At 49.0% G+C, this 26977-nt stretch overlaps 1 protein-coding gene across 1 annotated transcript in view; it reads right to left on the bottom strand.

Annotated features, from left to right (window-relative positions):
- LTBP1 (latent transforming growth factor beta binding protein 1) overlaps nucleotides 1–26977 on the bottom strand; it is a 1129437-nt gene that overhangs the window by 583678 nt on the left and 518782 nt on the right. The window contains exon 5 of the mRNA XM_086926894.1: nucleotides 22788–22955. Coding sequence (XP_086783020.1) covers nucleotides 22788–22955 — 168 coding nt within the window. The remainder of the gene's footprint in view (nucleotides 1–22787; nucleotides 22956–26977) is intronic.

Raw genomic sequence — 26977 nt, forward strand, 5'->3', positions numbered from 1 at the left:
CTAGAAAGACAAACAGGCCATGTTGAAACTAGACAAACATTGGAGGTTCAGATTAGACACTCTAACTTGGTTTCCATATGAAACAATACACAATTCAAAAATCAAGGTGGCCCAATTGACTGGCCTGCATGGTCTTTTAAAGGGATCCACTTTTTAGCACAATGGGGTCCGAGAAATTACCCACTCTCTTTTGGAGGATTGCAGATTCAATTCAACTTTGACAACATAGATGTTTATGATTTCCTTAAACTCAGGTCCTGTGTTTCTAAGGCCAGCCCGCTCTTCCAATAGACCTCCCTTCCTAAATAGATTGCTGTTGACAATAGTCAGGGTCACCAGGTCTCAAGATACTATAAACGACTACAACTGAATTATTTGAGCTTGCACCGAGGCATACTCGATAAACGTAACCTGAATACCTCTCTGTCCCAAGAACACAGGAAAATTATTTGGAAATCGGTGTTCTCCCGTAAAATCATACCTGGACTCTCTCAAACCAATCTCTGACTCCTTCTTTTGGACCCCCTTTTGCCTTAATAAAGTTGGCCTGATATATGAGCTAACTTGCTGGAACTGTAATAAAGAAGCTGGCGACTTAACACATTTACTCTTTACTTGCAGTGTTGTCGTTCCTTTCTGAGACAAAGTTTTTGAGTTCCTCAACTCATTATTTGGTTTCTGCATTAAACATGAGTTCCATTCAATCATTATGGGTTTTCTCGACCCTCACATTCAGTCCTAATCAGAAGCATTACTGTTAGACATTTTATTAATAGCAGCTTGTAAATTCTTTCTCTGCATTTGGAAAGGCACTGCATCCACCTCCATCAAATCCTGGCTGAACTGTATCACACATATTAGGGGTGCTGATGGGGGCGTGGCTTGGACGCCGAGGGTGATGGCGGCGTGAGCCCAGAGCTCCGTGCCTCTTCCCCTCGATCATCCTGATAACGACGGCGGAGAACCCACGTGAGCCCCGGTGCTGAAGGGGCGCATCGCGGTGCCTTGCAGGGTGTAATAGGAACCGCTGCGGGGGCTGTTTCACCAAGTGCGGCCGCCGAACACCGGAGCGGCCGGAGCCGGAGGAAGGAGGCGCTTAAGATGGCGGCCGCGACGAGGAGCCGAGGGCGCTGTGACTGGCCTGGCCGCCCGCTGTAACGCGGCCCTGCGGCCGGGCACGGCCGCTGGCCAAGAGGCATCCGGCGATCTACAACACTGAGACCGGAGGAACCGGCGGGCCTGGTGACTGCCGCGGCCCTGGCGTGAGGGGCCGGCCATTGATGTGACGCAGGCGGCCGCGCTGGGGTAGACGTCCGCCCGGAGGCGCCTCTGCTGGCGGGAGAAAGGGGACGCAGACCGCACCAGGAGCTCCAGAATCTGTCCTGAGATCCCCCCCCTCCCCGGCGAGAAAGGAGGTGAGGCGAGGGGACCGCGCAGCAGGCCGAGGCCGGGGGCGGTGGGAATCGGTGACCCCCCCCCCCCCCCCCCCCGCGCGGGCAGCGGACGACCGAAGGAGATAAGAGCCGCTCAGGGGGCCGGGCGGTCAAGGCACAAGGAGGCTGCAGGAGGTGGCGGCGACCTGCCAGGGAGCTGCGGACGGACCCTGACTTTGCCTGGTGGCGGCTCCCTGGGGCATAGAGGCACGCATTGCGAGCACAGCGGAGAGGGGCGAGCAGAGAGTGGCCCCCGAAGGCACGAGACAGAGGGGGCCGGTTGAAACTCCCGATATTCCCCCCCAGGAGCCACAGCAACGAGCGAGGGAGGGGCGGCAGCAGCCAAGCAACAGGACTGCACCACCGATCGAGGGCCCGAGGGACAGCGGAAGCCCAAGAGGGGCACCGGGCACTGAACAGACGCCTGAGGCAGGGCCCTGAACACAATGGGGAAGCCGAGAAGCAAGGCGGAGGGGGCGGCGACCTCGGATGCCGCGGAGGGTGACCCTGCTGAGCCCACGGACCTGCAGCGGCTGCAGGATCGCATCTTGGAGGCCATAACGGTCACGCGTGACACGCTGCACAACGACATTGCCCAGGTAGCGTCGGGGCTGGGCCTACTTCGGGCAGACCACGACAAGCTAAAGGACAGGGTCAAGGACAATGAGACCACGCTAAAGGACCTGGCGCCTGCTCAGAAAGTTTGGAGAGCAAACTCACGGAAGCCCTAGACCGCATTCAAGCCCTGGAGAGGCGGGCAGAAGATGCGGAAAATAGGAGCCGACGCAGCAATGTCCGGATAGTAGGCGTGCCGGAGACTGAGGGGGAGAAGGACATGGTGGCCTATCTTGATAATTGGCTGAGAACAGTGGTAGCACCGGAGGGGCTGTCGCCTTTTTTCACATTGGAGCGAGCGCATAGGGTCCCGTATGGTCCTCCTAAACCGGGGCTGCCGCCCAGACCGATCATAGCCAAGCTACTACATTACAAGGACAGGGGCCTGCTCTTGCAAAGAGCCCGGGACGCTGGCCCATTTCAGATTGCGAACAGTAAGGTCACTCTCTTTCCTGATTTCACCTTTGAAACGCAAAAGCAACGCGCCTCCTTCCTAACGATTAAAAGGGAATTGCGCACCGAGGGCATTTCCTACTCCTTGCTCTTCCCGGCCAGGCTTCGGATAGTGGTGGATGACAAGACGCTCTTCTTCAATGCGGCAGCGGACGCTTGGGACTGGTGGGAAACATATAAGGCAGGGACGCATGGAGTCAAGGTCCGAGAGGAAAGGGAAAAGGAACGGGAGCGCTCGTCAGCAGGCCTACGGAAATCGAAGAGGCTGCGGAAACGGAAGCCGGGGTCGCGCAAGCCGACGGCCTCCCAAACTGAAGCTGAACGGAAGGCCGCGCTGCTGGAGGTGGAGAAGCTGGCGCGAGCTGGGGGCCCCGGCTCCAAACAAGGCACGGACACGTATGTTTCGGCCTCAGGGTCGGAATCGGACCTATCTGGAATCCATCGTGCCAAGGGCCCATTGGTGACGCCACAGACGTCGGAGGAGATCCTGAATGTCTGATTGGCACACTGCAGGCGAGGGGTAACGGTTGGGGCACTGGACGGGGGCTCATGACCTGGTAGACATGAGGGCTGGGGAAGGTCACTGGGCTCACAGCCAGATCCATTCATGGGGGATTGGGGAAGGGGCGGGGGGCGGGCAGCGTAGCTCCCTTCTGGCCAAGGCCGCGCTCCGTAGGCCCTTAATGTACCCACGGCTACGGCCGTGTAGCAGGGTCAATCAGGTGTGGGAGTTTGGATGGGAGCTGATATCTTGGTATTGGGGCCTGTTCTGGGGGGGGAGGGGGTGACACAGTTGGGGTTTGTTTGATCTCTTTACCACCATTGACCCTAGGTAAGCTGGGGGGTGGGCGGTTGGGAGGTCAGGGTTTGTTTGGGGGGGGAACCACCATCGGCGAGGGGCTGGCACTGGAGGGGAGATCTAGTTCTGACCAATGGGACAATGGCTAATGTGAACGTTTTGAACTGCACAACCTGGAACGTGAGGGGGCTACACACAATGCAGCGCAGACACAAAGTGCATGCCTTTTTATTGCGGAGGGGGGTGCACATTGCACTGCTACAGGAAACGCATCTCACGAAGCAGGAGGGAGCAGCGCTGCAGAGGAGGTGGAGGGGCCAGCTCTTTCACACCTGTTATTCAGCCTATGCTAGGGGAGTTTTGATTTGGATCAGGGCAGGCACACCGTTCCAACTCACACGCCAGCTGATAGACCAGGAGGGGAGGTACATGGTGGTGGAGGGGAAGCTTAGGGGCAGAGACATTGTTCTGGCTAGTATATATGCCCCGAACATCGACCAACTGGCTTTCTTTGCGGAACTATCGGGACACTGGCACACTCCCTAGCGGGCCCGATCCTACTGGGGGGGGACTTTAACTCCATAGCGGACGCTACCCTAGATAGATCCCACCCACCACTGAGGGACTCCCCGGTTCACCGACTGACTAGGGGTAGGCGGGAATGGAAGGAGAGTTGGGAGCTGACGGATGTGTGGAGGGCGCAGCATCCAACTGACCGGGATTTCTCCTTTTACTCTGGGCTCCACGACCTACATGTCCGATTGGATGCAGTGCTGTGTTCTCGGAGCGTACTGCCGGCCGTTACCGGGTCGGAGTACCTATCGAGAACGATCTCGGACCACAACCCACTCTTGGTTCGGCTGGCCTGGATGGCTGAGGCGGCCATGGTGCCGACCTGGAAACTTAGACCAGAAACTCTGGAGGACCCCCTACTTGGTGCGGCCCTGGAGGAGGGGATGTCCCAGTACTTCGCGGAGAATGAGGGGTCAGCGGCCTCTAGAGCTACGGAATGGGATGCCTTTAAAGTAGTGATGAGGGGCCTATGTATCACAAAGTACGTAGGCACGAGGAAGGTGTTGTTAGGCGATTTGGATAGGGCGGAAACCAGACTTACGGAAGCAGAGAGGAGGCGGCCTGGCCGTCCAGATCTCCAAGAGGCGGTCGGTGCGGCTAGGGAGGCGGTGGCGGACGAGGTGGAGAGGCTTCGCGCTTTTGACTATAGAACGTACATGCTGCGATCCCACGTAGAAGGGGATAAATCAGGCACCCTATTAGCATGGCTCTCGAACCCCACTAAACGCTGTTCTCCCATCCTACATATACAGGATGAGGCTGGCCTCATGCGTTACACTCAATCAGATATAGTAGATGGTTTCCAAAAGTATTATGAGGGCCTATATAAAAGTGCCCCAGGCGACCGGGGGGGAGCGGCCGAGGCCTTTTTGGACGGCTTAACCCTGCCGCGGCTGGAGGAGGAGCAGGCGAAGGAGCTGGGGACGGACATTGAACTGGGTGAGATTAGAAGGGCTGTGAAGAAAATGGCTCACAATAAGTCGCCGGGGATAGACGGGCTGCCCATTGAATTTTATAGCAAGTATTTGGATATTTTAGCGCCGCGGCTCCAAATAGTTTATAAGGAGGCCAAGAAGGCTGGCCGCCTACCTCAATCTATGCGTGAAGCAATAGTGGTGCCGCTCCTGAAATCGGGAAGGGAGAGCAGTAGCCCAGCTTCTTACCGGCCGCTCTCTATGCTCACCACCGACTATAAAATCTTGAGCTCCATTCTGGCGGCGAGGCTCTTACCACACATGTCGGGACTGATACACGAAGACCAGAACGGGTTCATACCGGCCCGCAACACCACGATTAACATTAGGCGACTCCTCCGCCTAATGGATGGACTGGGTGAGGAGGACGAGACCGCACTGGTCCTTTCTGTTGACATTGAAAAAGCATTTGACAGCCTAGAGTGGGACTATCTATACACGGTTATGGAATGCTTCGGCCTAGGCGCCGGCTATATTCATTGGACGCGGGTTCTTTACGCGGAGGCAGTGGCAAGAGTGAGAATCGGGACAACGGTATCCCACCGATATCCAGTGGAAAGGGGCACCCGACAGGGATGCTCCCTTTCCCCACTTTTGTTTGCGCTAGCAATTGAGCCCCTAGCGGCTGAAGCCCGTACGGGACGACAATTCGCTGGGGTGCGAGCCAGGGATGGGCAGCAGTTCATCTCACTGTACTCCGACGACTTGCTGCTCTTCCTGACCAGCGAGGCCGCGGAGTTGGAGGGTGCGGAGGCACTACTAGAGCGGTTTGGAGCGCTATCGGGGTTGAAGGTTAACTGAACCAAGACAAGCCTGTTTCCGCTGCGGGAGGGCATTGCTCGGCCGCATCATCGGCCGTCGATTGCCTGGGAACCTACCTGCAATAAATATCTGGGGTCCACATCTATCACACGGCAGCGGACCAGCTCGAGGGTAATTTAGGGCGCTGCGTGCGGGGACTGAGGGGCTGCATGTCCTTTTGGGCTGCGCTGCCGCTCTTTGTGGCCGGCAGAATATCCTTAATGAAGATGGTTGCCCTACCGCGACTGTTGTACTACTTCCGCACGCTCCCGATATGGATTCCTAGCTCCTTCTTCCGGCAGCTCAGGTCCCAGATAACAGCGTTTCTCTGGGGAGCTGGACGATGCAGGGTGGCGCTGGCGTCGCTCACCCGCCCGAAGGACGAGGGGGGACTCGCGGTGCCGGACTACGAGCTTTACTATGTAGCAGCCCAATTGCAGGTCTTCACGCAGGAGGTAGCGCGAGTATACAGGGGCCCGGAAGACGGAAGGCTGAAAGGCACGCCCCGCCACATCTTGGCCTACATCACCCTACAACAGCGGATTGACGGTCGAGACTTGTCACTAGAACAACGCACGTACCGTCAATGCTGGAACCGAGCGCAGAAGCGGGCAGGAATTCGACGCCCGTACGCCCCCGACATCCCGCTAGGCATGCTGACGGCATTGCCGCATGGAGGCGACTGGTCGCACTTACAGCGATGGGAGGACGCGGGCGTGCAGGTTGTCGGAGACCTTTACGAAAACGGAACGCTACTCCCGTTCCAGGAACTGCTGGAACGCTTTGACCTTCCGAGGGGGGGATATCTTCTCCACGCAGCGGTGAGTGGAGCAATCCAGACACACTGGGGAACGGGGCTGGTGGAACCCGAGACGGCGGCGGCCTGCCAATACACTATGATGGCGGCGGGTACAATCAAGGCAGTGACGTGCCTCTACAATAGGATAGTGCGTGAAAATCTCCCACCCCTTGCGTCGCTGAAGGCCAAGTGGGAAGTTGATCTAGGTAAGGACATCCCTGACACGACATGGGCACAGCTCGTGCGTCGGGCCCGCAACAGTACGAGAAACGCTAGGTTTCAGATTATCCACTACTATATACTACATAGGGCATATATGACCCCAGGGAGGATTAAGAGGTACTTTGGAGCGGCGAAAGTGACATGCCCTCGCTGTCTGGAGGAGGGGGCCGAACTGGTGCACATGCTGTGGGCGTGCCCGGCCCTTCGGGACTATTGGCAGGCTGTAGGGGAGACTCTGAACGAGGTGACTGACAGGACCGTAGAATTCGGCCCGGCGGAATGTGTACTGCACTGGTTCCCTCACACCCCCAAAAACAAACTCACAAGCAAATTCATTGATATGGGGTTGATAGTGGCTAAGCGGGAGATAAACAGGCACTGGAAGGAGAGGGCGGGCCCGACCCCTAGACAGTGGCTCAACAAATTCTTGAAATGGGCGACCACCGATAGCACACACAGGTACCAGCTGGCGCGCAGGACTCCTAACCTGGGGGCGACTGAGGCAGCAACAGCGTGGGAGATGATGGTACAGGCCCTCAGAGATAGTGGAGTGGACGAGGAGGAAGAGACCCTTAGCACGGGCAGAGAAGGTGGGATAAGCTGAATAACTGACACATAATCATTGGCTATTGGAGACCAAGGTGTACGCCCTGATGGGCAGGAACGGACATTGCTAGAGGCCCTCGGGCTGGTGGTGGGGGGGAGGGGGGGCAGGGGAGTTCCCTAGTTTGAGGGGGAAGGGGGTGGGGTTATTTGCACCAGTTAGGTGAGGAATAAAAGTAGTCATGCACTCACTTATACGGCACAGTACTCCTGCAACATTAGCATCTGGCATGGAGGGGCTGAGAACTTATTGCCGCCCGACCCCCGGGTTGTGGGCTTACAGGCTGTGTGTGACGGGGCAAGAAATGATACGCAACAGCGCCCTAATTACTGCGATACATGTATGTGCTTTGGCCTGATCTATGTATGACTACAATAAAAATTACTTTAAAAAAAATAAATAAATTAGGGGTGCTGATAACATTGCTTTACATCACTCTTCTTGGAAACCATGACATAGACAATTATGAATTAGGCTTGACACTTACTTTGCTGTCTAAGTGCCCAACTGCAATGGGCCCTTTTCTCTAGCCAATCTCAAGGCTGTGTCTCTGTCACAATAGTCCAGTTAGCAGGCCCTTTTCAGTCTTGGGGGGCTCTCCCGGTAGTGGTGTAGGGACCAGCGCCCTGTGAGCTCTCTCAATGATTAGAGGGTTTCAAAAATTTCCGATATGCAGCAAATCTGTGAAAAGTGCTTTATCAAATGTTAGAAGATCTTGCATAGCGCATAGCTGCCCCAGGAATGGGGTTTTCCAGCGTGGAACCAGTAAGAGACATACATCAACTATGCACACCTAGAGCAGAGAGTAAGGGGGAAAGCTAGCTGGAAAAGAATCATGTTTTGAGCAGATTCCTAAACTGCAGATGGTTCTGGGTTTTCCCGAGGACGAGAAGTAGCTTGCTCCACCGGACTGGGGCCCTTGCCTTCTTGACTCGAGGGACAATGGCCAAGTCAGCCAATCAGAGCAGGCAGGATGGTAGGTAAGTGGATATAAGGCTGTTGAGGATGGGTACCCCCAGGAATGAAGAATTTTGTGGGTGATGCGTAGGGTCTTAAGGTGCATATCCTTGTCCACAGGGAGTCAATGTAGCTTATTGAGAAACCCAGAAGCAGAGGAGAATTTGGGAGTGAGAGGAGCATTCTTGCCATAGCATTTTGGGCCACCTGAAGTCTTTTTGTGAAAGCTTTTTTTGCTCCTAGGTATATGACATTAGAGTAATCGAGGCAGGATAGTGCTTGGGTGATGGGTCTTCCTGATGTGAGGGTCAAAAAAGCCAATGATGGGTTAGATACGTCTCAGAAAACCGTAAAAGGTGCCACTCATTCATTTGGCTTGTGCTTCGAAAGCAAGGGTGCCATTCTTGCAAACTCCAAAGTTTCTGATAACTGATTTGGACCTGGGGGGTGGGTCGAGGATGGCTAGTCACCAATGGTCTCCCCAAAAAATGCAAGGGTCTACCTCACAAACGAATTCCAGTTTTGCTGACATTTAATCTAAGGCAGTTGCTGTTCATCCACTAAGCAACTGCAAGCATTCCTTTCTGAAAATTGGCCATGTCTTGAGTTGCCTTCTCAGAGAGTGAAAGACTCAGATGGGTATCATTCACGTCCAATAACAGTGCCCGCCCAAATGCTTTGAGCTTGCCAATATTTGTAGACCCCAGAAGTCCAATTATGCACACATTTTTCTGTGCTTCTAGTTCTTCCTTCTTGGCATAAATGTTCATAAGTTCTCCTTACATTCATTGCATAACTTGCTCCAAAGTTGGGGGTTCATCTTCAAGCTAGGAAATTCTGTGCTAGGCTTTTGCTATAAGGTCCCACTGCTTATCCAGGCTATCCTGCACTTTGTACATTCGGGCAGTATCGTGGTCAATCTTAATTCCACTATTAAAGAGGCGGGATTTCACTACCATGAGGATAGTTTACGTGTCTGCATCAGTTGCTCCACTTGTGCCTTCGTCAACTCACTGTTCATGTAATGAAGGGGGCCTGGATCTAACTCACGTATCCCCCTTGCCCCGTTCAAAAGTCAGCTTCTCTTGTTTTGGTACAGGTTTAGTCTACACAATAACAGGAGGAGCAGGAACTATTCAGACAAATGTTGAAATTGCAGACCTTGTTGCATGGTATATTTACTTTGTATGTTATGACACAGTTTAAGGGCCAGCATGGGTACACAAATTGACACCAGACTGTTGCTCAGACAGCGCACTCTTATGAGGACCAACAGACACCCCTGGCTGTACGACTGGGTGACCAAGAAATGTGCTTCAATGTAAGTAGTTGCATTGATTGTACCTTTTTTGCATGGATGCCAACAGTGCACCTGGCCAGCTGAGACATTGAGCTCAAGGTCCTCTGCATCTGTCCATCATAAGCCCAACTTCAGGGCCGACTCTGCTGGGCCGCTGAGTGGATCTCATCAAAAAAAGGCCCTGGGAAGAGACTGATACCGCCTTGGGCCGCTCAGCAATCTATTCTGTTCAAAGTCAGTGCTTCAACCTCCCGCCCAGGCCCTTTGTAGCATGTGGGATTATGCCTCTCCCCCACACAAGGCACAAAAGGCCTCCAATGCTGGCTTCCTCGCTACAACAGCCAACATAATCAGGCTACACTCTGCACAACAGACCACCCACTGTCCTGTGGGTTTTAGATCTGTGGTATTCTGCAGAACAGACACCTGTGTCCTGTCGGAAGGCCATGCCAGCCCCCGCATTGTAGGCAAGTCAATTAGTCAGGATATGACAGATATGTAAGAATTGGGGAGTCGGGTCCTGTGAGTCAGAGGCAATTTGGACAGCGATTAGCCATGCCTCCAGCATAGGTTAAGGTTGTAGCACCAAACATTTTAATAATGTCACTTTAACCTTTGCTTGTTTCAGTGAGCGTATAAACATATACTTTTTTTTACCAACATTTTTCGATTTTAAACTTAGGGAGTTGTTAAGCGACTGAGAAGATGAGCAGGCTGTACTTTTGCAGACGTATTTGTCCATTTTTAGCCCCTTCAAAAATACATTATGCCTCAAATTGCTAAAAACCCATGGCCTCACCTCACATTTTTAACCTGATGCCTGATGATCCTCAATGCTCATATACTTCAGCTCGGTCCCCGTGAAAGTCTTTAAACTCAACAGCTCCAATTCGACCAAATGGTCCTCAGGAGTGCCTACCTTTTGTCTTGAATACACAATGGTAACACTATAGCTGTTCAATAAATTCTTTGGTGATACTGTAGTTGTTTACTAAGGAGTTAACTGACAGACTGCTGCTGGTGTTGGAAGTACATGTTTCTCTCCGAATTATTGACACCGCTGAGGAAGAAATTTGAGAACTCATTGAACATGTCTCCTCATATTAACTTTCTAGAGCACTGACCCTCATTACTTTGACTGCATGAACTCCCTCCTTTAATTCACTTCTAAAGGAAATGCTTTACATTTTGCAGCTCTCATTCCATCAAGATGGTGTCCAGGTGTATTACACCTTTGTCAAAAACACAACTTGCTAGAGCTCTAATTGTTCATTAGAACACTGTGGGAAGCTGCAATAGAACACGGGGAGATCAAATGACAGGTTGCTGCTGATTAAAGTATATCTTACTCCGAATATCATACGTTGTTCCCACATGCCTTAGGAAATATAGAGTGAACTGATAGAGAATGTGTTATTATTTTAGATTCTGGAGCACTTCCAAAAACTCTATGAGAAAATCATGAGAGAAAACAGTTGTCTCTCAAATAAGGTTCATCAACTTCCAGCAGATCATTTTTCACAGGGTAAAATCATCTGAGAAATCACCAGAATTTCTAAAATTAATATACCACCATTAACAAATTATTCATATTGTGACTAAAGTGTGTTACTGCCCTTTACAAGTCTTTCTTCTTGTGACCCTCAAAAACATGCTTTTACTACAAGGCATTTCATTTGGGGCCATGACCCCCAGTCCTGTATTGGCTGCCACAACATGTTACAGGCAGTTGGGGCTGGACTGTTCCCATGAGGCACAGGGTCAGACTGATTTGCATATAGCCATGTCTGAACTGGGGTGGCAGAGTGGAATGAAGAACGGTGATGGATTAAACCCAGATCTTTTGACTGGGTGTGAGTGTTTGATTGATTCAGATGCTCCGTCCATCACCACCCCCATTTGTACCACTTTTGGCCGCCATAAGTGTGGCAGGGTATGCTCAGACGTGAGTCCCTTGCTCACTTTGCCACTGGATTCAAGCAAGCCGGGCTGAAGACGGCTGGAATGCCAGAAACTGGTCCTCGGAAGCTTGTTTCTGGTCCAGGGAAGACATGGCTTGGCAGTTCGGGCTGGACTGTTCCCATGAGGCACAGGGTCAGACTGATTTGCATATTGCCATGTCTGAACTGGGGTGGCAGAGTGGGCTAAAGAACGGGGATGGATTAAACCCAGATCTTTTGACTGGGTGTGAGTGTTTGATTGATTCAGATGCTCCGTCCATCACCACCCTCTTTTGTACCACAACATGTTACACGAGTATGCAGACACCACACACAGACATGCACGCACACGCACACACATACCTTAATAATAATGTGGCAGTCAATGTTTGCAGGTCAATATTTTTGTACTCAATAATCCAGCACACAGAATATTTATGATTATCTACTAGATTTTGGATGCCTTCAAAAACAGCTATTTGCAGATAAACATTTGCCACTGGGCACACCTCACTAATACAGGAAGAACAGACTACTGGAAACCGGTAACATTGCTAGTTATGAGATACCATGGGGGTACTCTGCATAAAACAGTGCCATGTCTGGCTCTGCAATGTCTCACTCGCACTGTGCTACAAGTTCTTAATAAGTACTTTCTTACAGCTAAATAAAGTGACAACGAACTGTATTTTGTGTTCGTCTTCTTTGTAATATTGTCTAAGAGACTCTGAAAAGTCCTGCGTACAAGATTTAGTCTGAGAGCTAATTTATCCTGCTGGTAATGTGACATACTTGCAGGCGTTCACTGCAACTTTTCCTTTTATGGAAATGAACATCATAGAAGAAAAGAGGTAACACATTCACAAAGTAGACAGTATGACTGAATTAAAATGAGGATTATGTGGAAAATGTATACCAAGCCAGAGGACAGCACGTACAGACTGGGGGCGATTATCTGAACGTGAATAAAGAGGTGGGAGCAACATTCCCTGGCTGTCAGCCCCTTTTCTGTAGAAGAGGAATTGTCCAGTTATGATGAGTGGTGTGGGAATTTTTAAAAACACATGCATAGTTAAGGAAAACACAGAAATGTCAGGCCAGAGGTAGCAAGTGGGATTTCCCAATTTGTATAAGTGTCATTAAAAAGGTCTGCCTGCCCTCCCTGACACCAACAGGCATTTCATGGGAGGAAGTAGCCTGCATCCACGATTTCACAGTTATTGAAGTCCCACCCAGAGACATCCCGGAGCCGGAATTGGTGGATGTGAAGCAGTACAAATATGCCTATCCACCATTTCCTGCTCCAGCATATCCCAATGGGGGACATTTGTCATTATGAAATGGCAGACATGGGATGCCAATTCTGACAGAGCACCAGTAAGTGACAAGGATTACATCCAGGATGTTCTTGGAGGGGGAAGGGAAGATGCTTTGATGGCTGCCAATGAGTGGTTGTAATGGTGCAGCACGCAAGGCATCACTTGAGGTGAGTATTTTATGCACATTGGGAATATGTGTGCTGCTGAGAAGGGGCTTAGAGAAGGGATGGATGGCTGCACAGTGGTATCTGTCACTAGTTGCCCTAAGCAGCCCCTTATATTTTTTAAAACCAAGGGCAGCTGCACACTTCGATGCAAGTTCAAACACCTCTAGTTATATCTTAAGAACTGCACATTAAGACTTCTTCACTCAGAAGGTCATTTTGGAACCCCACTTTCAGCACAGTAGTAATACGAATTCAAAATTGTGTTAATGCATGTATGTAGTATTTGAAAAGCTTGAGCATAGCTGAAGGTGGTAGAAAACTTAACAGGGTCAAAGGGAAGGATGCACTCTAAAAGTTATATTACTGCATCATAGCATACTGTTCTTTAAAGAGGTGCGCCTTCAACTCTTTTCTGAATTGGAGCAAATATAGGGCACCTCTAATGGGACGGATAAGGGGATGTTGTTTCAGATATTGGCTTTTTTTCTTTTTTATACTCCTCAGTATGCAGTCTGATGATGCCCTGGCTGTGGATGTGTCAAGAGCCACCAGCTGGTTTTGAATATGGTGTGGGCCAGGAAGGGGAGTAAGTAAAGTTCTGACAGGATGGGGGTTGTAATATCATATTTAATCAAGCCATGAATGAGTTTTGCTTAGACAGCTGGCATGCCCTTATATCGCACCATTCTGGAGTCTAGGTGGCCATAGAGGAGGGTAGTCCCATCATCCAGATGTGAGAGTATGAAGTGCTAAACTGCAGGTCCAAAGTCCCTTTCTGGGAGGAACGGTTTCACTTTCTTTTGTAAGGAGAGCAGGTGCCAGGTCATCTAGGTTTTCCTGGCAATGTGTTCCATTAGCTTGGTGTGCTGGATGAATCCAAGTAGCATGGTGTTTGATGAAAGCTGGGATGTAAAGTCTTAAAGGGTCATGTCATTGAGCCAGTTTCTACTGTGCCTTGCTTTTTGTTCTTGGCAAGTGACAGTGATTCTGTCTTGGTGTGGCTGAGCGCCAGGGTGGTGCTAGAAAATATGCTTAGCAGGACCACCGCCGTCCTGCCAAGCATATTACGACTTTCCTCACCACCACTGATTTTATGGAGGCCTTCCCTCCATGAAAACATTGGTGGTGAGGAATGTGGCCCCCTTGTGCCTCACTACATGTGGATGCAAACAGGGGAGCACAATATATGCCCCCCTGTGTGAATGCACCCCCCCCCCCCATTCCAGCACTGCATGGACTTCACAGTCCATCCATTCCTTGCTGCAACTTCCTTTGATGTTCCCATTGCGGGGCCTATTTTATAGGCACCACCGTGGGAACGCCAAAGAAACCGCTCACCAGTGACTAAAAAAGTCATAATACGGCGGACGGTTCTCATGCGGGTTTGGCAGTGCGGCAGTCCCGCCACTGCACCACTAAACTAGTAATCAGGCCCAAAGTGTGGCAATGAGGGGAGATACTCTTCACAAAAGAGTTAGTGATTCATTCAGAGAGTAATGAAATGTTGCCTAAGGTCCGGAGCAAGGGTAGGACGCAGGCAAGTTGCCTCCAGTAGCCTATCACCGGGGCAACAACGTGCTCCGGCTCCCCCCATCACCCGCAGACGCTCGTACTAGGGGTCTACTGATCCCCTTAGTACACGTCTACTAGGCCTTCCTACATTCCTGGTAATTTATGTAAATTTACTGAATACCAGGTGGTAGTGCACTTCTTCACACATTACCGGTCCTGACTAAGTGCAAAATTGCCCGTTAGGGGCACATTAGGCACGAAACATGTTGACCTTTCACACATAACTTGACCCTTGAGGATCATTATCTTCCACACAGGTGCACACACACCGTTTTCAATTAGGCAGGAGCTACCTAGCTTATTAAAATGTTATCCCAATAGGACTGCTCCTTACCTATTATAATTATCTCACTCCCTTGTGCACTACCTAACGCCCACATCCGCACAAACCATACGGCTTCTTCTTCAAAAGATTCCCGCCAAAGAGCCCCGGTTTCGGGAGCCCGTCAGGCACTGCAGCACCGGCCTGATGAGGGGCAACAGCCCAATGATGAAGCATGACACCTCTTGGGGTGTGTGAGGGCATCACAAAGAAAGACCTGTCTTCCCCGCATCCCCTTACAGGAACTGCACAAACTGTTATAGTTCTAAGTTGTTGGATGGCAGTTCCTTTCGGAAATTGAGAAAAAATGAAAACTATCTAATCTAGACCACAATTAAAATTCAGTCCCATGGTTCTAAGCTGGAGAAGGCTTGAGATATTTTGATCATTTGTTTTTACTTCAAGCCTGGCAATGCTGCTGTGGATGTTTCAAGAGCAAGTGGTAATCCTGATTGTGGTTGCCAAGGATGGTGGACGTTTAGAGTTTGTAACATTACAAATACTGCAGTAGATCTCGTTCATGATGTAGATGGGCAGAGGTGTACTTTTGTCACACCACTACTCAGGTGAGATGCAGCATGAGTGATGCTATTTGGAGAAGTGAGGTGTGTTTCTAGTACGAAACTCATCAAGGTACAGCCTCCATTTATGTGTGGTGAGACGTTCTTGTACAGTGGGTTACTAATAGAAAGGCCCTCGTTTTTCAAAGGAGACTCTTGGTGCAAGTCAGCTTTCATCTCGTGTGCAGTGTGAGTCTTGGATCTGAGGATGGTGTCTATGTAGCACCCCAGTGATTTTGTATTGATAGGGAATGGAAGAATGAAGATTTCCAGATTCACCGGTGAGCGCCCATCTTGATCTTGTTGTTGGTTACTCTCACAAGTGAGTAGATGAAATTCCAACAATGTCAAGTTGAGCTTGAGGCAGATCTTGGACATCTGTACTAGAATTGCAGCAAGGAATACTTTCAAAATTTAGTAGGAAGATCAGAAGAGACCCTCATGGTGACCTAAGAACCGCAACTGCATACAGGTCCGGCTTTAGGGTGTTGCGACTGGTGAGGCCATACTGGGCGCTGACATGGGGAGGGGGCGCTGACCTCAGGAGGGCACTGTACTTAGCAATAACTTAAGATTTAACCCCTCCCATGCTCGTGACAGAACCGTTCCGTCACGAGCCTCGGGTGGGCTGTGCTGGTGACGGTGCGGTTCCGACACGAGCAGGGGAGCGCCGTGCGGCCCCGCCTCCCCCTTAGCGCTGCGGCGGAATAGCCGCCGCAGCGAAGGGGTTAAAAGCACCTGCTGCAGAGTTCCTTGTGCATCCAGCTTTCCGACAGCAATAAAAATGTCTGGTTAACTCTTGTGATTATTGTTCTTGATAAGAGATAGAGGGAGATCAGAGTTTTGTTCACCAGCATAAAGTAGCGCAGAGGGTTAATGTGCCTGCTGCAAAGAATATGTACTATAAATGTAAATCTGCATTTGTAAAGCGTGAACTACTCGCCCTTACGGGTCTCAAGGCGCTGAGGGCCATTGTGGAAATTAAGTGAGCTATTGCCCAGAGTCCCATGATGCTGAGCTAAGTTGCCATCGGAGCCAGGGACTGAACTGTGCTCTGAAGTCAGCTGCCCTGGCCGCTGCACCACACCTCTGCACTTCTACTATGCAGATCAACAAATCTGTATTTTGTTTGGACAGCAGAGTGGATTATTGCTTTTGCCACAGAGATCCTTTTGTTACCGCAGTTTATAAGGTACAGCCTTAATATAGAACAGTGGGGCATATTACCAAGCAATAGCGATAATTATCGCTATTGCTTGGTTAGCGTGGTTAGCGTGGTATTACCAAGGTTTATCGTAAATGCGATAAAAATCGTCCGCAATGCATGAATATCTCTGAAAAGTCCGCGATATTCATGCATTACCGAGCTAATGTTCTTAGCCATGTTAGCCACCTCCCATTGGATAACATGGCTAAGAACTGCTCAGGGCAGGTGTTAGCTTTTGGAGATATTCGCGCTTAGTGCGAATATCTCCAAAAGTTGGTAATAGGAGATAGCGATGTTAGCGACTGTTTCCAGTCGCTAACGTCTTGGCACGCCCACTTTGCATGTCATTAGTGATAAATATCCCTGACATGCAAAGTGGGGCCCAAGATGGTCGCTATCTCCTACTAGCTGTCGCTAACTGGTGTTAGCGACAGCTAGGTAATAGGGAGATAATTTTATCTCCGCTTTCTTGGCTTTTAAAGCCAAAAAAGCAGAGATAAACCCCCTTGATAATATGCCCCAGTGTCTCTTATGAACTGTCATCAAAGATCTACATGCAAACTTCATAAAAAAGTTAGAATGTTCTGCTTTTTCCCAGTCTTTCATCATCTATTCCTATTCTTGCTAATTCTTATTAGCAGGGTTTAAAGTGGGCCGGGTCCTGACGGTGCTCAGCACCGGCAGTTATAAAAAGCAGGAGTTGAGATGGGTACCTCTTGGACTCTCCCTTTTTGCCCTCACCCTCAGGGTGAAAAAATAAATCTCAACTCTGCAGCAGTGCCACCCTTCACTGCCTCTGATGTAACTTCAAAGAGAATCGTTATAGTACTTTCACAGTCTCATCATGTCAGAACATGTAACAAGCATTGGCAAAGCCAAAAGTCCTGGCTTGTTGTAGGTGTAATGCTACTTGTATTATATATCTGGATGCAATGACAAAAGCAGCAAAATACCAGTGGGGTGGTCAAGGAAGCTAAGCAAGGTTACATGTTTTTAAGCCTAACCCTTAATTACATAGGCACACGCCCCTTTAAGAGACCCCCAGATTTTTCCACCCACTTAAAGCTCTACTTATTAGTAAAGCCAGCCTTTACCAGTGCTTTGAAACAAATGAAATGTATGTAAGCTAGGGGCCATTTTGGCCGGTGGTAGACAGTGAATCTGAAGAGGAGGTCATGTGGGGGAGCCAACACTGATTGTCACACCGGGCGCCACCAGCGCTAAAGCTGGCCCTGACTGCATACACACCATGAGGAGAATTTTTTGTAACTTTGATTTACTTGAACTTGAATCCATCTTTTGCTGAATTATGCAAATTATGCAAAAGATGATGGATGTTGTGGTGCCTGTAGCAAATACATACTTACAGGGAGAATGCTAAAACTGCAAATCGGTTATTTGTAGAGCTTTGTGCAAAAGAAAACCAAAACTGCATTACCCGACTGTCATAAAAAGAAGAACATTTACATATATGTACAACAAAAATGTGTTGCAAAGCAGTTGCAGTCGGCAATGCAGCGTAAGTGCATGTGATGTGATTTTAATCTGCCCAAGTAAGCGACTGTGAAATCTTGCTTGAAAAGAAGAGATGACTCAGACTTACTCCAACAATCCAAGAGGGGGATGAGCAGCGAAAGTGAAGAGAAAAGGACATGTGGGTCAGGAAGTGTGTGGGAGAGGGCAGAGAAAGGAAAACAAGATTCCTGCTTTGAAACTATGAATCACACTCAGAAATCTGAAAGTCCTCCAACATTGCAAAACTCAAACCTTTCATGACGTTAAAAGTTGGGGGTCCCTGGGATTTCGCATCTGAAAAGAAACTGACCGAGATAGGAACACTACAGTGAAGAATAACAGTAGGTTACTCAACAAGATCAAAATACCACCTATGTGTCAAGGGAAACTCCCTAACATGAGATGATTCTTGAACGCCCGAGACTTCCAAACCACAAACACTTGTTTTGTTAATGGCTCATTCGAACAAGAAGGAAAACCACATGAAAACCTTAGTTTCCAGAGCCGCAGCACAAGATCCTCTAAGTACAGTGCTACAAGGAAAAGTAGGTCGTGATTGAGAAACAATAGTCAACTTTATGAAAAGTGCTTCATAAAACCATAGAGATAAAGTAAAGGAAGTGAACACAAAATTATCAAATTTGAAATATGGGAATATTTCTAAACAATTATCTGGTTATATGATATCGACATAGGACGCCAAAGTCTGGGAGATAGTGCATTGATCCCTTCATTTCATTGATCACAGACATTAATTCACCATATTCTTATTCAATTATGATCAGTGGACTGCAACACCTCAGTCTGGAGTTGAATGAAGTAGGGATGAAGTAGGCCATTTCACTGTTGTGAAATCCATTGCCCCTCAGGGATAAAGTGAGTATCAGTATCACGGCGCTCTTTGTAAAGTAACTGTATTTTATGTTCGATCAGTGACAATTCTTGAAGTATTGGGACCATTGGTCTAGTACAGGGGTCTCCAAACCGGTCCTGGAGGGCCGGATCCATGCCAGATTTTTAAAATAACTACATGTATCTCAATGGGGATATCCAAAAAATCTGGCATGGATCCGGCCCTCCAGGACCGGTTTGGAGACCCCTGGTCTAGTATGTTCAGACATGAGCACTTCTCGTGTGAGTACTTTTACATCCTGCATACATGAGGGGCAGCGATAGCAAGCGGGTCACTATAATCTCAAGTTTACTCCTAGGGTTGGGTCCAGGGAGTGGCAATTCTGAGTGGAAAACTAGGCACTAGGCATTAGGTTGGCACCACAATGTGTCTATAATCGTGAAATACCTTCTCCAGTAGAAAATGCGGTGTCAAATATCCTTACACCACCATGAGAGCTGTTCTATCGCGCTTCCTGTCGGGATAGGAGCTGATCTCACAGGCGCCATGCTGACAGGCCTTGTAACTGTCGCATGTGGCTGGCTACCTGTCAGCAAGACATGAGTAGGGGACTACAGATCAGTCAGGAAGGTATCCGAAGCTCTTCTCTCAAAGGCAGGCGTGCATTTGGAAATGTGTGATAAAGGTACAGTTGTGGACCCATATTCAACATACGTCAAAACATACATTATTTTAGTAAGTTGACCCCTGCGTGCTGACAGGTGAACGCCTTTCCTTGTATGTTTGCACTTTGTTGATGATTGATGTTAGTGCATGCTTGATTTACAGTGGGGGTCAACCTGGGTGAATGTTTGATGGCCTTGCATAACACTGAAGGGAATGTGGGCTTGTGGTAACTGAAACTTTCTAACCCAGCAAGTCTTTGCCATCTAATTGGCTGAATTCTCTACATACTTCCAATACCTATGATAACGTCTATTTTATGAGGAATCCATGTTTTTTTAAGAATTGTGTCCTGTTAGGCAAGGGAACATTCCTCTCACCGTGATTATCATAAAAGCAATTAGGCAACAGTATGCAAACATTCATATCAAACTACTACAGTTGTGTGTTGCGCTCTTTGCATATTTGCCATATAAAGGCACATTTGAGCTCATTGAAGTTTATGCAACACGTCACATTTTTTAACATAAAAATCCAATGACAGTTACAAAACACTACTTTATCATTGGTCTTACAGGCTACATTATGAATGTGTGCGCTCCTGCAGGGCACCACTGTGCACCTGCCTTTATGCATCTTTACTGTCTAAAGCACATACATTAAACTCGCAATTTCTCTAACTTTGAGCATGATCAGAACCAAAGAGAATTTACGTTTGCACACTGTTTCTGAGATGTGTTGGATGTTTCACACACTTTGTTGCAAACATAATGCCCGCCAGATTGGGTTCTAAGTCTAAATCGAAAGGTTTAGGTTTTCTCTGGTGATCCACGTTGCCATGGTTCCCGCACTCATCCAAAAGCATTCTGGTCGTTTTTGATGACTTAATTTGCATTTCTTGGACCTAGGTACTAGGTTGCACTGTTTTTTAAAACAATGGCAGTAAATACAAACGTGTTTTCCCCAGCAGTACGAAATCTCCTGTCACCTCTAGAAAAGGTAAACGACTAACCAAACTCACCACAATTTAAGCCAGCGGCCTACTTTGTGACCACGGAACTCTGAATCACCTGCGTACAGGTTTCCTTTTTTTGCCAACAGTGTTAAGGGCCGGACTGGCCATAGCTGGCACTGGGCATTTCCCCGGTAGGCCGCTAGGTGGGGGCCGGTTTTGGCCCCTGGCAGGGCTCAAGTTGGGGTACCACGCAGGTGGACGGCATACCCCCACTTATTTTACCGGGGAGACGCCGTCCCCCCTGCCAAACAGCTGGACTTATCTCTTTGGCCTTTCTGGGACGGAGGGCTTGGCACATTTTGTGACGGCACTTCCTGTGGTGACGTCTCTTCCGGTGACGGCGTCTGCCCACTTCTTTTTTTAGGACTTGTGCCCTGGCCCCTTAGGTCCGGTTTTGTTACCGGGGGTCGGCAATATCGGCCCCCTGTAACAAAATCGGCCGAAAGCGGCCCTCGCAAACTCCTCGGCTGCACCCCCCCTCACCCCAGGGGGCCCAGCTGAGCAGTATGCCAGGACCAGTTTCTGTTCCCAGTCCGGCACTTTTTACGTGCTGGGTATTCAGGCCAATGCTGGACACAAAAAAGTTCCAGAATGCAACGTACAGGAACTGAGGGAGCCTCACATAGAGAACTGAAAAGAACGCAGGCAGCTCTGACGTCCAATGCATATAAAATATATATCCATTTTGCTCGACTGCATTTCAAGTAGCATTTTCTTAAAAGCAGTGGACACCTGGTGCTCTGCGCACAGCAAAGCTGTTTGCATTCTCCCTGCACTTCAATCAGGCACCGACAAATGCCTCTATATTGTATGTCATATTAACATACGTTTCCTTATGAGTTATGGGCCACAAATCTGCCAAGCGGCAGCAGGTGCAGTAAACCTGCTGTAATGAGCATATGAGGGATTGGGGCGGGGGGGGCTAGTTTGAAGATCCTGACCGGATATACCTTGTAAAGCCATGCTTTGCATTCAAGCCTGCTCATCTTAGAGCGGATATATGGCAGAGTGGGGAAAAATCCCACCGTTGGCCTGCTCTCACAGTTCATAAATCTCTTTGCGCTTATAACATCCAGCATCACTCTGCTGAGTGTGCGTTCATTAACTACTTTCCTGTTCAGCACTTTCCTGTTACCTTTAACTCTTTGTAAATTAAAGGCCTTAGCTACAACAAAGTAACGCAGCACTGTGCCGCAAGCCATTCGGCTGCGCCGCTGCGCGTTACTTTGGATAAAACGGATGTGTCATATCTACAACTATATGACGGATCCCTTTGCTCTCCCCTGCGCTCGCGCACAATTTGCTGCCACGCATCGACGCAGGCACCCTTGCACTTTGAGTGCCTGCGTCACAGGGATGATTGTCTTTGTGCAGGAAGGACACCTTCCTGCACAAAAACAATCACAAGAGGTGATTTCCTCTTTCTATGGCAGCATGCACAGAAAGGGGAAAAAACTAGGAGAAATTAAGACATTTCTCCTCGTTGAGCCTCCCTACGCCTCCCCTGGAAGCATAGCATGCTGACGCATTTCTAGGTTTATGATTTCTCGTAAATCTGGAAATGCTGCAAAATCCATGGGTGTTGCGTGGGAACACCCACAGCAACAACCTTGGCACGCCCCTTTCACGCAAAGTGTTGCGTGATAAGGGGCCTTATTTACAAGGCCATGAAAAGCCACGCAAGATGGTTTTACATGGCCTTGTAAATATGAGGCAGCACACTGGGCTGCCAGTGCGTCACAAAAAGTGACGCACCGGTGGCAAAAGGGACTGGTAAATATGCCCCACAACACTTTTCTTCATTAGCAGCTTTCTATAGCACCACAGGCCCAATGAGGGGCAGAAAGTTGTACACAGAATTATTTTCTTGCCAGGAGAAACGATAACACAGTATCTAACATATTATGTAATAATATCATACTGCAAAAATTAAAATATAATTATACGAAAGATTTACAAATTGGCCAAGACATTTCCATACCAATGTAGGCATGTCGTAGATGTCGTAGATGACTTAGGCTGGTTATTCTGACTTACAGGACGGGACAAACACCCAGGCATGAACTGGTAATGCATTGTAGACTGACTGGAAAGAGAGACAGGCCCCGCCCTTCCGGTACTCACCCACTCGGAAGTTGTTGGACGTCAGCGTGTCGGCGGCATGGCCGTTCTCGCTGATCAGCGTGGTGGTGTTGCCCTTCTCGCAGCTGTTCTGGCAGTTGCCCTTGGTGCACGTCACTTTGCAGATGCTGGGCGTGAAGACGACCTTGATGCGGCCGGTGTGGTTCACCACTGCGGGCGGGGTGAGGGAAAAGAAGAGAAGCAGACACGTCAGTCGGGCATCCACTGACTTCCTTTCCATGTCTAAGCGGCGCAAAGTGCAAGAGGTATATCTTCAAAGGGTGGATTGCGGCCTATAAGACCCGACGGCGTGGGGTACTTGGGACAGACAAGCCACAGGAGAGGGACCGTGTATCCAAGAGCTTGCACTCTCTCCTCGGGCAGGCAAAGACCAGCACTGAGGGGTTGACAGCTTAAATAGGCCGCCCGAGCAGGCAGAGAGAGCGCGGAGAGGCTGGCCGCGCACCTACGGGAGAATAAAACCTTTTGGGTCGTCCTACACATATTTGTGCTATTCCTGAAGCCATTGAGTCACTCCGCTGCGGCCCGAGCCCTGGAAATGTTTTAGGCATGCGGCATGTCTGAAAACATCTGTCTCAGATCTCCTGGCACCCCAGCCCGCAATGAGCAAACCCTGTGACGCAGCTGCCTGGACGCGGTTGCATTTTTTTTCAGTTACTTTTTTTCACGGCTTGTTGGCAATATTCTTCCCTGTGGGTTTACACAACTGAATTTTTTTTGTATCAAGGTCGAAGTTAAACAAACTAGAAAGCACTTATATGTGAACATGATTTTATTTATGTATGTTAGGCTGCTTCGAGCCCTTTCGGTGCATCCCTGCTCTTACTTACCACTGGAAAACATGCAACACATTACATGGGTTATTCATTATTTAGAAAAATTAAACTCTGTATCAGTTTATATATTTGAAACTCAGGGAAGGTAACAATCTATCTATAGCATGGTTATGTCCTGATAGTTCAACTGCAAACGACTTTTTACACCAGCATTCTGTGAAACGCTTGTTTAGAGAAGTGCACCCTTTCCCTAAAACATATTTTCTGGATACACCAGATTCAAAGGTAGTTTATACGCAAAGCTAAGGAAAAAGCACTACAAAAGAGAAGATGAGGCGAGGGTGGGGCTGCTGGGTGTTTCACACTAGGAAACGGCCTGTGTCACACTGGGAAACGGATGTGCTAGGCGTAGGCTTCCTGTGTCTTCCTCTATCTTTTGTGTTTTAGGTCGAGCCTGTGTATGCGCTGCTCTGCGAGGCATGCTGTATTTAGGTAGGGAATTGGAGCTCTGCCCACTCTCTGCCTGTATTTTTCATTGGCTTGTGCCATTGCCCACTGTAAATTGTGGCTGTTCATTGGTCAAAAGGCTTAGTAGTCCCTCCTTAGAACCGTCTTGTTTCATTTTGTAACCTCCAATGGCGACAACCTCTGTTAGGTGTGTTGTTACTCAGAAGGCTTTAATTACAGCCTCCGAGCACTATTTTCTCAAATATCTGTGCTTTCTTTTATTTTTATAGCATGGCATGCTTTTGCAATGCAATAGGTCTCACATTTGCAAGAGTTTAAGCTATTGGCATTATAAATGACAATGCCTTTTATGTATCTGTTTTAAAAACAACACATAAAAAAGGCACTGTCATTTACAATGCCAATGGCTCAAACTCTCGTAAACGCAAGGCCTATTTCATTGAAAATGCTTTTCCTTCAGTGCTCCTCGATCTACCTGTCCCTCTAGAAAAGAGCGAGAGGAGGGCATCCAAAGAACACGAGAGGCACCGCGCACATGAGCAGAGCTCTCTGAACAGTGAAGCTGAGAAACCCATTCTGTCTGGATCTGCAACAGTTGTGTAGCGAAGGTGCCATGAGTACCAAAGCAAGCTAGGAACTTGCCCCTCCTCCACTGTCCCTTAGTAGAGCAATAAAAGGCAGTCATAATTGTGGTGCAGAGGGTCCCTCACAACTCTTACCCCCAGTGCCATTGCACCATCTGCACCGTTATTAGCGACACTACATGTCTACAGTGCTATTGTTTAATCCGACAAGTTGTTTCTGGTTATTGGAAACTCTTGCTTCTCCATTTTAGGCCCAATTAGGACTGAAGGTGAATGTTGGTTACGCATAGTAAGAATACTGTCTCTCTAAAGTAAATGTTCTCTCCTTAGATTGCCTCACCTTATCTCTCTTTTAGGAAGAGAGACCTCCAAGCTTCAAAGGACACCGTACGAGCCCATGCCTCCCCCACTAACACCTTGCAATGTCTCTCTTGGCACACGTCATACAATATTTATTTTTTTGCAAAGTTTTATATAGTGCTGGTTAGACCCGGAGGTATCAGAGCGCTTTACATGAGGATCAGCTAGTACAGGTTACATAATTACATCAATTACAGGAGCCAAGTATAGACATTGGAGAAAAACATGAGATTACACAATAATATGAGTTGTTAGCGCGTAGCATAGACCAATTCCTATTATCCCTTCCCTCAACGAATGGACAAATCTTTCTAGTGCCCTCCCGTCACATTGGGAGATATCGGGTGTAGTATTTGGTGTACCAAAAGGCTTCCACGAAGTGCCACCCCAGCCACTATTGGGTGATAATGGCCTCTGTGGTTCGCCTTTTGGCTATATGGCCATTAAGTTCAGATATCAAACAAATTGTGAGCAAATCAAGGACCTTAACCCTTGATCTCTTCCAGCCCATTAACTAAACCAATTGTAGCAGAAATTTGGCAGAATGCACTTGTTAATGCTTTAAAGTCAGAATAGTTTTTCGTGGATGGAGCACATAACTTCTTAGAGTCCCCATGAGTAATTCCCATTTACTATCATTATACTTACTCTTCAATGCCAGAAGTGCCACGGGATCCAATGTAAAGCAGAGGTAGCCACAATGCCAAACCTAGCCTGTAGCAGCACTTGTCCAACATCAAGGGGCAGATTTATGTTAACTGGCGCATCCCGAGGGATGCGCCAGTTAACGTGCGCCACAGCTACGGCACCCATGGTGCGCCGCATTTATAATGCGGCGCACCATGGTGCAAAAACGGCACAGATGCGTGACGCATCTGTGCCAGAAATGTGGCGCATTGCTGGAGTTGCGTCGCAAGCGCGACGCAGCTCCAGCAAGGCTCGGGGGTACACCATGTGCACAATGCTGCGTCAAGACCTACGCCTCCTTCAAGCAGGCGCAGGGTTTTGACGCAGCATTGCCCTGAAAGTGACTGAGTGAAATCTCATAGATTTCACTCAGCCACTTTCAGGAGGCGTTCCTGCGCAGGAACGCCCCCCCTGCGCAGGAACGCCTCCTTAAGGCGCAGTGCTTTACAACTTGACGCATCTCCTAGATGCGTCACGTTGTAAATAGGGCGCATTGTTTGCGCCGCAGTTGCGTCAAATAAAGTGACGCAATTGCATCGCAAAGAGGCGCAACAGCCTCATAACTCTGCCCCTAAGGGGCAGATTTATGTTAACTGGCGCATCCCGAGGGATGCGCCAGTTAACGTGCGCCACAGCTACGGCACCCATGGTGCGCCACATTTATAATGCGGCGCACCATGGTGCAAAAACGGCACAGATGCGTGACGCATCTGTGCCGGAAATGTGGCGCATTGCTGGAGTTGCGTCGCAAGCACGACGCAGCTCCAGCAAGGCTCGGGGGTACACCATGTGCACAATGCTGCGTCAAGACCTACGCCTGCTTCAAGCAGGCGCAGGGTTTTGACGCAGCATTGCCCTGAAAGTGACTGAGTGAAATCTCATAGATTTCACTCAGCCACTTTCAGGAGGCGTTCCTGCGCAGGAACGCCCCCCCCCCCCTGCGCAGGAACGCCTCCTTATGGCGCAGTGCTTTACAACGTGACGCATCTCCTAGATGCGTCACGTTGTAAATAGGGCGCATTGTTTGCGCCGCAGTTGCGTCAAATAAAGTGACGCAATTGCCGCACAAAGAGGCGCAACGGCCTCATAAATCTGCCCCTAAGTCTTTACTGCAGACAGCTTTTACATTTCAGAAATGTGGTGTTTAATAGGGATCAGACACATAACTCTGCAGTCAGGGGCTATCAGTCGAATGTGGCACACTTTGAAGATGAATGGCCAAGGAAACTGCAGAGGGCATTATTTGGAGTTTGGAGGGGACAGGACATCCTCTAATTTCTGGAGGGAACTCTAAACA

This window comes from Lissotriton vulgaris, chromosome 6 (assembly GCF_964263255.1).
Source record: "Lissotriton vulgaris chromosome 6, aLisVul1.2, whole genome shotgun sequence".
NCBI classification, from domain to species: Eukaryota; Metazoa; Chordata; class Amphibia; order Caudata; family Salamandridae; genus Lissotriton; species Lissotriton vulgaris.